General features: G+C 33.5%; 1 protein-coding gene across 1 annotated transcript; it reads left to right on the top strand.

The window, feature by feature from the left end:
* Positions 1 to 12,316: 12,316 nt before the first annotated feature.
* On the top strand, positions 12,317 to 16,263 carry LOC108340812 (uncharacterized). Its single transcript, XM_017578402.2, has 6 exons — positions 12,317 to 13,222; positions 13,355 to 13,563; positions 14,169 to 14,391; positions 15,256 to 15,341; positions 15,480 to 15,571; positions 15,702 to 16,263. Exons 1-6 carry the CDS (start codon positions 13,127 to 13,129, stop codon positions 15,941 to 15,943), a joined length of 948 nt encoding a protein of 315 aa, XP_017433891.2. The 5' UTR covers positions 12,317 to 13,126; the 3' UTR covers positions 15,944 to 16,263.
* Positions 16,264 to 17,006: the final 743 nt, after the last annotated feature.

Below are 17,006 nucleotides of genomic sequence, written 5' to 3'. Positions count from 1 at the left end.
GACTTCTTTTTACGTATACAATTAATGTTAATAGCTTTCACTCATTTGTTTTTTCCTGACATTGCTTTTCCTTTCTTTTCTTTTTTTTCAGACTTGATTAAGCTAGGAACTGTGGATTATGTTGGGAATTTTCTATTTCTGTTGAACTTCTCTCAAACATTTTTTTTTCAGACTTGATTAAGCTAGGAAATGTGGATTATGTTGAGAATTTTTTATTTCTCTTCAACTTCTGTCAAACATTATGTTGGGAAATGTGGATTATGTTGGATTATGCTTTGTAGTTTTATTTTATTTTTATCAGTATATGAAACTATTAGTTATTGGGTATAAATGTGAGATCATCTAATTTTTTTTTAAAAAATTATAGTTATATACGGATTTATCCATATGTAATTTACATACGAATTTTATATACGAATTTTTCCTTATGTAATTTATATACGGATTTTACATACGGATTTATCCGTATGTAATTTACATACGGATTTTATATACGGATTTTTCCGTATATAATTTACATACGGATATATCCATATATAATTTATATACGGATATATCCGTATATAAAGTAGTTACGACAGTTTTATATACGGATTTTTGTCCGTATGTAAATCGTATGTAATCAAGTGTTATATACGGATTTTGGGTCTTATATACGGATTTTGGTTGTATGTAATTCAATTTTTTCTTGTAGTGACTTATAAGGACTCAATTGGGGATTCTAATAAGAAGGGGATCAAAATGGGAAAACCTCACATAAATTGGGACAACTAAAGGGTTTAAACCCCCTTATTTTGTCTTATTTTGATTCTATTTTTTCTCTTTTATCATTCAACACATGTATTATTGTTTTATGTTCTATATCTCTTTTCCACCTTTAATTCCTCAATGAATGTGATAAGTATGTGTTTGGATTTACGTGGAATGTGACAAAATTAGGTAATATAATTACGCACTATTAACTAAATCTTTCGATATTATTGCAACTACATTTTTAGTGAAGAAGAATAAGTTAAAGATGATAAAAATGTGTTATTAACAACTAAAACTTAAATTTTTCATTTTTTATGTTAGAAAATTAAGTGGCACGGAAATCGAAGAGTGAACACGTGGTTGAATTGATATGGGAAGAGGTCCCTGCGGATTAATTGCGGGACCCTTATTCATTAGGTGTCGCCAAGAGAGGTAGCAACGTGCAGACTTTTTATCTGAATTTCAGTATAATATAATTCTTTCAGGTATATTACTAATATAGAGAAAAAATAATTATAATAGCAGAAAAATAAGATATAATAATATATAAAAATAAACAAACCTAATAGATAACTCACTTTTCTTGAATGTTAAAATAAAAAATAAATATTATTTAGTTTGATTTTTATATAAATAAATAGATTAAAGAACGGCAAAAAAATAAAAATAATGAATTGAGTTTTTGTAGTATTGTGAGTGAAAAAAGGATATGGGATAGAGGCTGTGACTTAATAATGACTACGGTGATTATTTTAAGTCAAGTATATGTGGTGCTTTTTTTTTAATATTACACTACTATTTAGTTTTTAGTATTTATTTATTTATTGTTGATGATGAAATAGGGTGGATGAAAGTAGTTTGATTTTATTTATTGATGTATAGTGATGGAAAAGAGGAGAAATTGGATTTATTCACCTCGATCTGAGTAGAGCGCAAAGGTAACACATTGTGGTCATAGATGCAACCTTCAATTCCAAACCACAACCACGAAAAATTATGAGGGAGTAAGATTCATATTGAGATATTCTTATTATAATTATTTATTTTATTATATTATCAATTGATAGATATTATTTGATGTACATTTTTAATTAATATAATATTGTCTTATTTTAGGTATAGGAAACTTATAATAAATATTTATGTATATTGATGGTTTAAAGATTAATGATTTTCTTTCTTTTAAAATTTATTATGCATATGTAAAATCTCATATTTTAGAAGTGATGATAGTTTAAAAATAGTGAAATTCAGTTATTTTAATATTAAATGGTTTATTTATAAATAGTTTTGTTATAAACGAGTTTAATTATTTTAAAACGTATCATTTCTCTAAAAAAAATACTTCTTTAGAGTTCTATACCTTCTCTCTAAGAGTTCTAACATCTGAGTCATCTCTTTTCCGATCAGGAGGTGTCTAATCGACCACGGCGTCGAGGTCTACATTCGTATCTGATCAGTTTCTACAATAGAACAAGTTTCAGCTTCTCTTTTTCTCTTCGCTCTTTAATCGAGTCAATGCATGGAAGTTTCCATTGCATGTGTGTCTTGTGTTGTTTTTGAGATTCTTGGTAAATCTAAGGTCCTAAGGACTTTTTCCTTTTTCAATTTGGTGATTTGTAGGTGTTTCTAGAAATTTCTTGTGCAAGAAGTAATCAGGGCGTTCTTAGAGCTTTGTATCGTCGGTGTAAGGTAAGGGAAGCTAGGTTTACTTGATTTGTTTGATAGACGAGTTCTAATTAATGTTTGTATGGTGAATTATTGATTGAATTGTGAAATTGTTTGGGATTGAGAAATTTAGTATGTTCAGTTGTTTGTATATGTTGTGTATTGATGTGAAAATTGATGAATGATGAGGTGAAGTGTGATTTATGATGTAAATGTTGTATGTGATGAATTGAGATACTAAATTGGATGAAATATGAGTTGTCAAGATACTAAATTCATAAGTTTTGTTTTGTATTTAGTAGAAGATATAGGTAGTTTTTAGGCTAGAAAGGGGATTTTGATAGGTGAAAAGTTAAGGGAAGGGTTATTTTGGTTAAACTGTGTTTTGACAGGGGTCTAAAGGTTGATTAAGATTTGTTTGAGTATTATGACAATAATATTCTGTTGTAGAACTAGTTGGCCTTCTTTTGGAGGTGTCATGTATAGTTTTTAGTTAATTTTAGGGGTTTTCACTAGTGATATTTTGATTTAGAAGGTCTACACATAATGTGAGGTTTTGGGGGCTATCATTAAGTCTATTAAGACTTGTGTAAGCTGTTAGTTGCAGAGAATTGATGTTGAAAGGTATAAAATGAATTTTGATTGATGTTAAATTGTTAAGTGAGGTTGAGATAACTAATTTGAGTTAGGAAAGTGTTTTTCAATGTTGCTCAATGCATAAGAGGTCTTAAGGAACATTAGAATGTGTGGGGAAAGTGTCCAAGTTTAGATTTAAAGTGTATCTATGAGAGGTTAGTAACTACTCTGGAAAATTCTACTACTCATGAAAAAATCCACAATTTGCTTGTGCTCTTCTCTGTTTTAAATTTTACACTTTCTAAAGTAAATCTACAAGTTATGAAAAAAGCCACAACTCAGTTGTTGAACTTGTTGGTTTTCAATTTGTTTCTCTCGAGACAAATCCACAGATTGTGAAAACGTTCACAGCTAGGTTGTGGAACTTTCTGGTTTTAACTCTGCATCTTGAACATCAATTCTTCCCAACTTGTAATTTTAACACTTATAAACACAATCTACAAGAAAAACACAAAGTCCAAATGTATGATCTGAAACAAAGATAATGCAATTATGTATGCAAATGGCCTAAACTAAGATATGAATGCAATTACACTTTATTCGCACATCAGCCACTCGGTGTACTTTTATGTTTGTGATTTAAGTACTTTTTGATAACTTACTAGATTGTTTATGGTATATTAATGCATGATTAATGATGTTATATGTTGGTATTCAATGAGAAAAGTGTATTGGTATGAGTATGGTTTCAATAGATTCAATGTAAAGATGAAGTGATATCAATGGTTTCAAAGTTGTGAAAATGAGTTTCAAGGAGGAACTACTTGGTGGTGGTTTCAAGTATTGATAGTATGAATAATCAAAGTTAAGCTTGGTCAAAGTCAAGTAGAGAGTGATGAGTCATGTCGTGAGAATAGTAGGAGGTTCGAGCCTGAAGGACCTTTCTCCATTTGACAAAAGGGCGTTTGAGGACTAACCTTGTGTGTGGCAGGGGGAAACCCCTTTGGTAAGAGCTCTGCAGAACAGTAGAGGCCGCCACAAGTGCAGGAATCTATGTAACTCGACATTTCATACAATATCTGGATAGTCAGTCTAGGTCTTTGCATATTAAGATGTTTGGGTTGATGTATGTGATATAAATGATTTATGTATGCTATGTTAAAGGTGATAAGATTTGTCTTGTATCTAGCTTACCCTTGCTTTTGTGTTGTTTGTCTTTGTGTATGTTTTCTCTTTTGCGATGATCACCTTAATGGTGTGAGCTTAGGGAGACATTCTTTACACTTGCTCCAACGAGAGGTGAGCGTGAAATAGTTGGGAAGTCAGATGATTCTATAGGTGTAGATTTTGTCTTTTGTAGGTTTGTTTTCTTATAGTAGTTCCATTATCATGTATGTAATATTCATTTTAGTAGTATTTTACTATTAAAAATGGGATGTTACAACAACTATGAATTTTTTTTTAGAAAATTATTTATTTATTTTCAAAATCATAAGAAATTGTGATGCATGTTCTATTAAATTCACATGAGTTAACATAAATATTCAGGATCACTTCAATATAGTGATAGAAACTTGATATTTTGAATATTTCTAAAATCAAGGATAATTTTCACGATAAAAATGACAATTCTTAGATTATTGATATGAGAGCCTCATCATGTGACAATAAATTTATCTTGTATGATAAATATGAAAAAGATTACATACATACTAGTATGATTATCAAATGGGATATATATACCACAATTACAAAGGAGGGCATAATTATTTTGGATGGTGGTTTGCAACTTGATACATGTATTTTTTAATATATGTATCACAATTAATTGATGTCTCCAATTGTATAGTTCAATTATAATCATACATTGTATGTAATACAAGATCGGAAGATTAGAGTAGGTGAACACTAATAGACTTTTTTTTGGGTATTCCAATGGTGCATGCATTAACGTTTGACAAGGATTTGTCAATTGATCTATAACAGATATTTGGGTCACCCGCCAAACAAGGTGTTAAAATTCATCCCCCATGTGACTTAATTTAGTAAAGGAAAAATAATATAATGGTTTAATATCCTCTTTGGTCCCTACTTTCGTTGGATAATGTCAATTAAGTCCCTATTTTTAAAAGTGTTTGGAATATGTCCAGAGTTAGTAAAATTTGCATCTAATTTGTCCCTTCCGTTAATGATAACCAAACAGAGTTAATGCGTTGATGATCTAGCACCAGTTATTGGCAACATGTCAATATATTGTTTTGTGCGTGCTGACGTGTAACTGACATACAGAAAATATGGTGTTTTATTAAGATAGGGTGTTTTAATTTCGGGAAAATGTGATTTAGGGTTGATTTGAATTATCCGAGATTAGAGCAATTGGAATTGTGCGAGAGAAGATAGAGTAGTTGTCGCACTTCACCCACATTGCGAACACACAGATCTTGTATAGATCGTTCTACGGTAGATTTTTGGTTCTCTTCCTTCACGGCCAAACCCAATTTTGGGTTCTTCTCCTTTTTTTTTCATTCTTTCTCTCGGACAAAAGTCAATCCTAAGGCTCTTCGTCTCACACGAGAAGCGGATTAGGGGAGCACGAGCACCCACCTTCATCTTCTCTTCACTCGGTTTCTACTTCGTTTTGTAGGAGGGAGACAATTATCTCTTTTTCTTTTGTTCTTGTTCTGGTTTGTGTCGCAAGGGGAAAAGGCTTCATTTCTCTTCTCTTTCTTGGTTCTGGGTGGGGTTTTTCTTATGTTGGGGATGTGAGTTCAGGTGGCTAGGATGCGAACTCCTTTCTCGCAGCGTAGTGAGTCTTGCAGCAGCGACGCCTCCGTGATGGCTCGATTCCTAACATATTCGTGGTGCCAGAGTCCCTATTTAATGGCGTCGTCGTGAAGAGAGGACCGACGTTTCGTGTTGTGGTGGTCTTCGTTTTCAAGTGTTTCTGCGACAACAAGGCTTGGGTGGGGATGCATCGCAGTTTTGAGGATGCATACGGTCATTTCTGGTTTGCGATTTGGGGTTGTTCCTGTGGTTCTATTATTCTCTGCAGGATGGCGACACAAAGTTGAGGATTTTGATCTTGTAATTTGGGGGTTTGGTTTTAGGGTTTCTGTGTTTGGAAATTTTCCTTTAAAGTTTTGTTCTTGATTTTCTTGATTTTTCTGATGTTGCGATTGAAGGAGTTGGGAATTTTGTTTTCAATTTGGATTATGGGGTTTTCCTGTCCTTGCTTTCTCATTTTGGAGTTAAGGTTCCTACATTAAGGGTTTCTAATTCTCACGTTTTTGGGTTCTGGTTGACGGTGGTGATGCAAGTTTGCGGTAATGGGTAGCTGATGGTTGATTCAAAATTTGGACCCTATCTTAATAAAACACCATATCTTCTGTAAGTCAGTTACACGTCAACACGCACAAAACAATATATTGACACGTTGCCAATAACTGGTATCAGATCATCAACACACTAACTCCATTTGGTTATATTTAACGGAAGGAACAAATTAGACGCAAATTTTATTAACTGTGGACATATTCCAAACACTTTTAAAAATGGGGACTGAATTGACATTATCCAACGAAAGTAGGGACCAAAGAGGGTACTAAACCTAATAGAATCTATGACTTTTGTCCTCGAGTTAAACAATAAAGGAATTTTTTCCCACTAAGTGAGGATAATATAATCTAACTTTTGTCCTCGAGTTAAACAATAAAGGAACTTTTTTTCACTAAGTAAGCATATCGTATGTAGTTTTTTTAAATTAGTTCATTGTGACTTATTTGGACCTTATTGCACTCCTTTATCTTGTGGGACATGATATTACTTAACTATTGTTGATGATTATTCAGCATAGTTTGAGTTTATTTGTTATGTAGTAAAAGTGAAGTTATGTTTGTGTTTATGAACTTTGTTATCCTTGTTAATATGATATGAAAATAAAGAAAGTATCAAGTGACAACAACACTGGGTTTAATTGTTTGCATGACTTTTCTTTAAAGAATAAGACTGAATTTGAGACATCTTGTGTTGGTACTTCATAAAAAGATGGGAGAGTGGAAGGAAAACATCAACATACAATAAATGTGGCACGTGCTATCAAATTCAACCGTTATTTACTAATGCAATTTTGGGATGAATGTGTGTTACGGACATGTTATTTAATTAATCATGCACCGTTCAATGTGCATAATTATTTGACATCTTATGAAAAATTATTTGGTAAACTACCTAATTTTGATAACATGAAAGTTTTTTATTGCTTATGCTATGTGCATCGTAAACATCATGATGGGGATAAATTTGAAAGTAGAAGTCAAAAGTGTATATTTGTGGGGTATCCTTATGGAAATTGTATGATTTGGAATCCCATGAATACTTTGTCTCTAAAGATGTGAAATTTTATGTACATGAATTTTCTTTTGTCGAATCATAGGACAACACTCTTTATACTCCTCAAATTAATTAAGATTTTGAGTATATGATTGATATTATTGGAGGGAGAATTATGATTCAATGGAGGGTGCGTCTATGGCCTTGCAAGGTGAAGATCAATCTCAACTTCAAAAGAGGTTGTGTGGAGACTACCATGAAACTACTGTGATAGTTAATGAAGGATTAAGTACGAGTGGTGTGGTTGAAATTGATGATGTTATGCTAGTGCAAGAAGAAAATATGGTGACAAAAATGGGAAGATGGATGAGAAACAAAATTCCATTTACAATGTATAAGAATTTTATCAGTCATGTCATTACAAAAGTAAAGTTCTCGAAAAGTTCATATGCTTAACAACATGCCTTAGGTACTCCTTATACTATTACTTACTTTGTAAATAGTGAATGATTTTTTGCTATACATCAAAATTATGTTGCAGATTTGATAGTTGGGAAAGACTTTAAGAATTTTAAAAAAGCCATAAAACATTCTAGTTGGTGTGTTGTAATAGCTGATGAGATACAAGCCTTAAAAGAGAATAAAACATGGGTTTTGCATAAACTACTGTCTAGAAAGAAATTTCTCAAAAGTAAGTGGGTATATAAAATAAAACAACATTCAAATGGGAGCATAAAGTGTTGAAAAGTGAGACTTTTTATATTAAGACATTATCAAAGAGAGGGAATAAACTATGATGAAACATTTGTCCTAGTGGAAAAAATGGTGACCATACATACCTTATTAACAGTGGAGACAACTAAAAAAATGGCACGTTCACCAAATGGATATATATAACACGTTTCTCCATGGATGTGCATTTAAAAACTCAACACATTATGACCGACAGCTCCATGCAAAAGTTGGTCTATACTGGGTAGTAGGGTAGACATCCTTCGGGCAAACCTTGTTAAGGTCCATGTAGTCTACTCATATTTATCACTTTCCACTTTCATTCTTCACCAACATAACATTGGTTAACCGTGTTGTATAACTTGCTTCTTCCAATAGAGTATATCTACTGAAATGCCTTGCTCTACCAAGATCTTCTTGACAACAAAGGGTGAGCTACCACTGAGATGACCATAGGGTCATTTTGCTTAGGATCTACACCCTGGAAGTCAGCATCCATGGAGGCATCCTCTTCCTCCTAAAGGTTTTGGACATAACATTGGCATATTGCACCACTCAAACGTGCTTTTTCCTAGTTGATGTCGACAAGCCTTCTTTAGCAAACCCTCCTGATATGGTGTTAATGTTCCCCTACATAAGGGCTTTTTATCGGCACACTTCTCTTCATGACATGTCAAATCCTTTGTACTCCTTTCGTCCTTATCATCCCTCTCTTAGTCTCAACGACCCTATTTCCTATCACCATACATCCTTAGTTTAGAGCATGAGCTACTATTGTCATCCCTTCTCACAAATCATATGAGGTGGCCAACTTGGATAAGCTCGTTGATCTTATCCTTAAGGGTTGCATACTCATCGTTTGTTTGCTTGTATTTGCACTGATATTGCATTGCTTATTCATGTTAGTGTTTTAGGGTGTTTGGGCCTTTCCAGGTGGTGATAGCAGGTTAACTTGTAGAGCTTCTTCTATAACTACCTAAGGGCGTTAAGAAGAGTGTATCTTGAAAATAGAATAGGTTTGGGCCCCCTTTGCTTAGAGCTATTCTTGCTTCCACCCTCTCGGTCGGAAGGCTTCTTTTCGATTAGCATGGTCTTGACTTTCATCTTGTTTCTAAACTCCCTTAGTTCTTTTAACTGTATAAACTTTGTAGCTATTTGCCTCAACTTGTTTAGGTTGGCAGTTGGCATCATGCACAAATCATCGAAAAAGGTTTAGGCCTCAGTGTCGTGACCTTATGATGCAAAACTAACTCATGATTGAAATTCTTGATGTTAAGGGTGAACTTGCCAAACCATTCCATGAAAGCACGTAAAGATTATCCCTTCTTTCATCTTATATTCACAATAGTCAAAGAGGTGAGGTAATGAGGGTGACTTATTTCAATGTCGCTCCCTCAGAGTTTGGAAAACTCTGCACATGATTGAGTCATCTGTTATATATAGGCTTACCTGTGTAACATAGACGTCCTCATGCTCATCAATGTTACCATCATACCAATCTATAATAAGGGACTTCCAATCACTTGGGAGGGGAACCTCCATCATGCCGTATATGAAAGGATGACGCCAACTTCCTCCCATCACAAACAAGGTGCTCATTGTGCCTCACGTTTGGGTATTATTATATTGTTGCTTCCCTCCTTGGTCTTTTGCGCGACCTTTTTCATAGAAATCATGTTTTCTAGATTATCCTTCTCCTTTCTTTTGTTGACAACATCCACATTCCTTCTCAACTTTTCATTCTCTTGGTTGAGGGCATCCATCTCCTCAACACTTCTTTTTTTGAATTTTGCAAACTCCTATTGCATTTTCATTTATGCCTCTAGCATAGTGGCTATGTTAGTCGAAGATGGTCCAACTTCTTTTACTCCAACCATTTTGTTTCTTGTAGACACCATATAACCTTCTTCTTCACAAAATATATACCACTCCCATTATGGATGACAAATGTTTTTATAGAGTTAAATTTATCCTACAAAGACTCAAGCTTCAAGCACTCGTAGCTCTAACTTCACACTATTAAATTGAAATGTCTAGGTATTTATTTTCTCTAAGTTAAATAGGGTGTGTCCCTACACTAGACACTCAAACACTCAAGTCATTCAAGTGTGTTATATGGTAGTAAAAGCAATAATTATTGAACATAATTAATTTACTTCATGCAACATGCTATTTATACTATGTTTATGGATCCTTAAAATAACAAGAATACTAAAGTATATTGTAGAAAATAAATTACTAAAGAAAATAAAAAAAAAACTTATAATATAAATAAATGAAAGCATTCACCCAAATTATAACAATAAAAAATAATGGACTATCAATTTTTTTTTTTGATTTAGAATGAATGAATTGTTCCACAATTTAATATAAAATAAACCTATTTATATTTTCTAACAATTTCTCGAAGAATTACAATATTTGAATTTAAACTTAATTAAATTAAAAGTAACTATCTTATAACTACTCTTAGGGATTTAGAAGTCCACATGACTTGAGCGGTCAACATCTATTAAGTTTCCAGAAAAATTGTTGTTTTCCTTTTCTTGATTTTGTCGATAATTATTCTCGATTTGTGTTTTGCTTCGATCAACGTTTAACAATGAAAAATAGTTCGCTTCTAAGGAGTTACATGCCTAATATATGACATCTATCTCATAAAGAAGTACTTGGTAAAATTGTCCTTCAATTACAATGCCCATATAGAATATAATCCTCCCTGGTTTGCAACCAAGAGGTCTAGAAAGTATGAGAAAACTCCCAAGTAGCTTTGGAAGACAATTTTTTCCTTCATTGACACCATTCCATGGGGTTTTGGGTGTTATGAGCTTTCGTTTCTTAGCCTTCACAAAGCTAGGCTTTCGATTGATTGACCAACGTAAGTTTGACTTTTGATTTTGATTGACCAACGTAAGTTTGACTTTTGATTGTCCTTATATAATTTTTAATCTTCACTCTCACAACGATCCTATATCTCTTAAATTATTTCTTTCTACTTCTCTATGTCCTTAACATTAACAGGTGAAACTAACTTGGATTAGAGTCAACGAGAAATAAATTTGGACCAAATCAACTTATAAATATGTCAAAATAATTTAATTATAAACTACTAAAGTTACTTTTCAAATACAACTACAATTTTATTATGATTCTCTTTATATTTTTTTTCTTTCTCTTCACTATTACTTGTTAAAATGTAGATTTTAAGCCTAACAAAACTCCATAAAATCAACTTGTAAAATGAGGTTTGCACCCACTTATATTACTTATATGTAAATTGACCTAGTTAACGTGAGACTTCTAACACACTTCTTCACGATTCATGATTTTAATATCATGTTAAAAAGTAAACTTTAAACCTAACTCAACCTTACAAAATTTTATTATAAAATAAAATTTGGACTTATATACTTTAACTCGTCTTATCCATAATTGATATAAGATCTCCTATATAAGAACTACAAATTTCTATTATAATAGATTATTATAAAATTAGTTTTATTTTCATAAGAAAATATAATCTATTATAATAAAAGTTTTAATAAAAAATTTCATAATAATTTTAAATTTATTTTGATGCTGGCCATATGATATAAACCTTCAAATAGCATGAGTTTATTAGAAAAACAGTAAATTATATTTTTTTTTTCTAAAATCCCCTTAAACCCGAAAACCAACAAGTTTTGATTATAAACCAGAATTGAGAAAAAGAAAGTGACATTAAACTTGGTAGATTTTAAGATATTTTGTCTAGTTGTGCATAGCAAATCTCTCACTTTTATTTATCAAGTCCTGGTCAATTTTGACACTTTTCTTTTGTTTGTTCGCGCACTCACAATTTTTTATTATGCGTGGTCATACTTCTATTTTTTTAAACTCAAAAAAATTGTGTCAGACATGCCATTTTCTCGTTTTTATGCCACAAATATATATATTTTTTCTAACAAAACATACGGCTATCTATTACTTGCAGTTTGTTTTCATGAAAATAATTAATTAAAGTCGTTTCATATGACAAAAAAAATAATCTTTAAAATTTCATGTCTTCTCTTTTAAAAAGGTAATTATTTCCGAATAATTAATCTAAAATGTCACGGTGAAAATTAATTGTGCATTCAACTTTGGAATTAAAGATAATTAGCAGACGAATTCTTGATAAAACATGATTACCTAGAAAATGAGAAAGAAAAAGCTGAGTATATAATCTGAGACAAAGAGAGAAAGAAGCATGAATTTGAGAAATGGTACAGATTTGGTGTTTGTGTGTGTGACGCGGTAAAGGAAAATGCTCATATATATCTATTCTACATTTCCAGTTCTTCACATTTCATCATAAATTCGCACTTTCTAGAAACCAAACCAAGTCCCTTCTTCTTTGCTTCTGTTTCTTCGGATATTTCTGAACCAAACCATTTTCTTTCTGTGTTTTTTTTCTACCTTCCTCCATCCTCTTCCCATACCTCTGACTCCTTCTTTCTGTTCACTTTTCTTTCTTCCACCTTTTCACTTCTTCTCAGACAAAACAAACACGGGTTTCTCTTCAAGACTTTTTTTTCCCCTTAAAATAAGAAAATATTCCCTCAGTTTCGTTTCTTTCAATCTAGCGTGTCTTTGTGTGTTGCTGTTCTTGGCCTTCTTGGTTTAAGGTTAAAGCGTCAGCTTGTTGTCTTTCCTTAAATGTCCAACAAAGAAGGCTTGCCTTGAGTTTTCTTCAAGACTTGGTTTATCAAACTACGAAAGAGAGAAAGAGTTGCGATTGTTTGTTTACGTAACTTTGTGCTGAATTGGAGACGTTTCTATTGGCCAAGTCACTGCTCGTTAAAACAGGGAAATTGTTAAAGCAGATTAAAAAGACAGCTAGATTGAGATTTTTGCGGGCAAAAATTCGGTGTTCTAACGCCAAAAAAAAACACAAGACTTTGACTCTTAGCTGTTGGGATTTAAATTCTCTTTCTTTTCTCTCATTGAGCTCAAAGTTAAAAAATTCCCAACTTTGTTTTCCCCTTGTCTTTGTTCTCATTGTGAGAGAAGTTGCTGAATCTCCTTCGTCTCTTTTCTCTCTGACACCATGATTTTCGATAAAGGGTCAATGCAATCCAAGTCTAATCTCGACTGCTTCCTCCGCCGTACGACACCTATTGTTCCGTCTCAGTTTCTTCCCAAGGTGTTACTTTCATGTGTTGTTGTCTGTATTTTGTTAGATTTTGTTTTCTGGTGGTTTCATTCTGTTTTGGGTTCCCTCGTTGTGATCGTGGGTTGTCTCTGATCTTCAGTTTTTGTTTTTTTTTTCCGACAGCACGAGATTCGAAACCTTAACCGTTTGTGGCACCCGTGGGAGAGAGAAGCGGTTGAGTACTTCACTTTGGGCGATCTCTGGAATCGGTTCGACGAATGGAGTGCTTACGGAGCTGGAGTTCCCATTTCCTTGTCCAATGAGGAGACACTTGTTCAGTACTATGTTCCCTACCTTTCTGCAATTCAAATATTCACCAGCAGCACTTTCAGGTATGTCATACATGTGTGCACATGAAGATAATCAAGATACCCATGTTGTGGGGTTGTTCAATTTTTGGACTTTTGATGAAATCAAAGTCCGAGGGTTTTTTCATTGATGTCCCAAATAAGCATATTTTATCTCCAAATGGTACTGAACGAATGTGATTCAATTGGCAATAATAAATGTTGTGGGAAGAACTTAAATTTGATTTCTGCATAATCCATCTTCAGAAGTAGTTTTAACTCTTGAGTGTGATTAATGTCGGACCAAATATTAACAGGGAGGCTCTGAATTTGAATTTTGCAGAACACGAGATTTAAGTGTAATGAGTTTTGAATCGTAGATTAGTCTCATAACTGATATACAAGTAAAAGCTAACGAAAATACTCTGATGTTCTACTAGAGAGTGGTTTAAAAACACGAAAATATTTGGTGTGTTCATGTGAATGTTGTCGTGGTCTAAGTTTTAGGATGTTCCGGTTTGAAGTGATTTCTGTGAATTATGCTGTGGTTGGTTCTAGGCTTGATGGTTGGTTGTGGCAATATCATAAATCTTTGGTTGAAGAGGAGCGTGGTGGATGATAGATTTGAATTGGGTGTTTGTTTTTTTCAGGGAAGAGACAGAGTCAGGTGAGTGTGAGACAAGGGATTCGTACAGCGATTCCTACAGTGAAGAGAGTGAGTGTGATAAGCTATGGAGATGGGATGGAACTTCATCAGAGGAGGGAGGATCTGAGCATGAGTCTTTGTGGCACATGAATGATCGATTGGGTCATCTTTACTTTCAGTATTTTGAAAGATCAACTCCATATGGGAGAGTCCCTCTAATGGATAAGGTGCGTTGTTTTGTTCTTGTTGGCCATTTCTGACTTTTGCATATTTTTCATTGGTTTCTTATTTCTGTTTTCTGATGTGCCGAACAGAATTTCACTTCATATATATCTGGATTCTGATTTTGGTGTTCTTGATGAAATGAGAACCAACAGATTAGGCATAAGGAGGAAATAGGGAATGTTCTTTTTTAGAAAGGTGTGTTGTAATCACTAAAAATCTGTAGTGATAGGGCATCCCTAAAAGGTTAACTGTGACTTTTGACTTATCAATGTGAATCCGTAGAACTCAATTTTTCTCTGTTCATAATAATAACACAGCACTTTCATGTCTAGTCTCTGCCATCTCTTTCTCCTGTGGAACCCCCCACCTCCCTTCTTCAACCTAATTAAATTATTATTATTCTTCTTTTGATGCTTCTTCAGCATATGTTCTTCTTCCAAAACCTTCTGCCGGATGTTGTTTTCACTTTTCTGTGCTTGGATTCTTCCGATCGATATTAAAAAAATAAAAATCCATAATTTAGTCCTTCAATAGATTAACTTATCTTCACATCAACACGAGACTTCCAGAAACTGTGGGTTCAAAACAAGTCCTTAAAGAATCAAAATTCTGTTTTTACGTTGCTCTTTTGTTGAATATACTTGCAAAATTAACTCTACATCAACAATGTTAAGGCTTCAAAATTAGAAAGTACAAGTGATTGTTGTAATGTAACGTAACAAATCACGTTGATTCCGGTCTGTGATACCTTCAGAATACGTGTTTTTACATGTGTACATGTGATTAAGATTAATTCGGATCCAGATTTTAATCACGTTCGGTGGACCCAACTCTGATGGCGACCAAATATTTTTTATGGTTTTCAGATCACTGGGTTAGCAGAAAGATACCCAGGGTTGATGTCACTGAGAAGTGTAGACCTTTCCCCAGCAAGTTGGATGGCAGTTGCATGGTAATTAATATTCTTAACATGGTGTATAATCTTATATGATTCTCATGGTCGGTTAAATAAATTAAAGGTGTATCCTTAATTCTCGGCATTGTGATGGAGTTTTTAGGCATTTATTAAGTTAATCGGTACTGTTTTCAGGTACCCCATATATCATATTCCAATGGGAAGAACAATTAAAGATCTCTCAACATGCTTCCTCACATACCACACACTGTCATCTTCATTCCAAGGTATAGTTATCATTGATCTCTTATTCATGCCTGACACCCTTTTGAAAATTGAGACGAAAAACAAAAAAAGAATAAAACTTTGGAAAGAGAATATGCACTGAGTGGAAGTTTTACTGATGATGTGTGATAGATATGGATGTGGATGATGATACCGGAGGAGGGAAAGAGAAGAGAAAAGAAGGTGAAGGAATATCGCTGGCAGCATTTGGTTTGGCCACGTATAAGATGCAAGGGAATTTGTGGGTCTCAGGGAATTGTGGTAGGGACCAAGAAAGACTGGTCTCACTGTTGAGCGTGGCAGATTCATGGTTGAAGCAACTAAAGGTCCAACATCATGACTTTAATTACTTCATGGGCATTCGGCATGGCTGAGACAATTAATGCACTGCTTTACCAGTTCGTCTCTCGAATCACTAATCCTCCTTTTTCGGATGCTTCCACCATTAATTGCACCCCTGTTTTTGCTTATCAGGATTTGTAATTGTAATTGTAGTTCTAGTTCTTGGATTAGGACAAGCTATGCCCTCGTAAAGGGTACCCTGAATGAGTTGACTCCTTTCAATGTAGAGTGGTAGGTGAGGAGGCCATAGTTACTTACTATGATCATGTGAGAGAGTGAGAGTGAGATCGCATACAACTTTGAACTTGGATTTTGTATTTATATCTATGTATGTAATGTATGTATGTTCTGACGTGGAATGTTTCTGCAAATGCCACGTATTGCCATGAACATTTTTTTATGGTAGTTGTTTTGGTTTGGTACGAAGAAACAAGAGTAAAAGAATGCAATCTGATGAAGCGGTTGGGCATTTGCGTTGTGGGCTTTATTTGCGCGTGGGCCCATCATTATAACAGAACATAGCACATGGAGTACCCTAATTCTGCTTTTATAAAATACGGTTGTGATATGAGCATAAATATCCTCACCTAGATTTTGGAGCCAAAAATTATAAATTCATTTCATAATTATCCAGATCCACGTGCGGTGTTAGGTTGCCGCGTGCGTTTTCTTCTCTCTAGTACTTTTTTTATTCATTTTTATAAAATTTACTTTTAATTTCTTGGGCCTATTTATATTATTTATTTTCAATTCTACTGTATTAATCGTTAATTTTATTTTTCTTTAACATGTACCCAATCGACACTATTAAATGTTGCTCTAAGATAATTTCGTATGATCAATTTTCAAGAGATAAATCCGTGAGTGATGAAAACTAGTATTCTGAAATCAACGTGACATTGTGCGTTAAAATTAAAATCATAGTGTAATACGTGTAACGTATACCCTACTATAAATAATGAATGATGTATATCTAAAGATATGTTTGTGTATTTCAGGAAATTCTGAATACCATAAATGGTATCATACTTGTATTAAAGATATCTTATCATATATCCACGTATTACGTATTTTTTTTCTCTTCTGTTTAATATA

Source organism: Vigna angularis, chromosome 5, assembly GCF_016808095.1.
Source record: "Vigna angularis cultivar LongXiaoDou No.4 chromosome 5, ASM1680809v1, whole genome shotgun sequence".
NCBI classification, from domain to species: Eukaryota; Viridiplantae; Streptophyta; class Magnoliopsida; order Fabales; family Fabaceae; genus Vigna; species Vigna angularis.
Note: the sequence above shows the minus strand (reverse complement) of the source record. Positions and strands in the feature narration are given on the sequence as shown.

Bases quoted from the DNA above. Each gene is read 5' to 3' on its own strand.
- LOC108340812 (XM_017578402.2), top strand. From the start codon at position 13,127: ATGATTTTCGATAAAGGGTCAATGCAATCCAAGTCTAATCTCGACTGC. The intron at 13,223-13,354 runs GTGTTACTTTCA...TTTTTCCGACAG, and splicing joins CGTCTCAGTTTCTTCCCAAG to CACGAGATTCGAAACCTTAA. The intron at 15,342-15,479 runs GTAATTAATATT...TACTGTTTTCAG, and splicing joins AGTTGGATGGCAGTTGCATG to GTACCCCATATATCATATTC.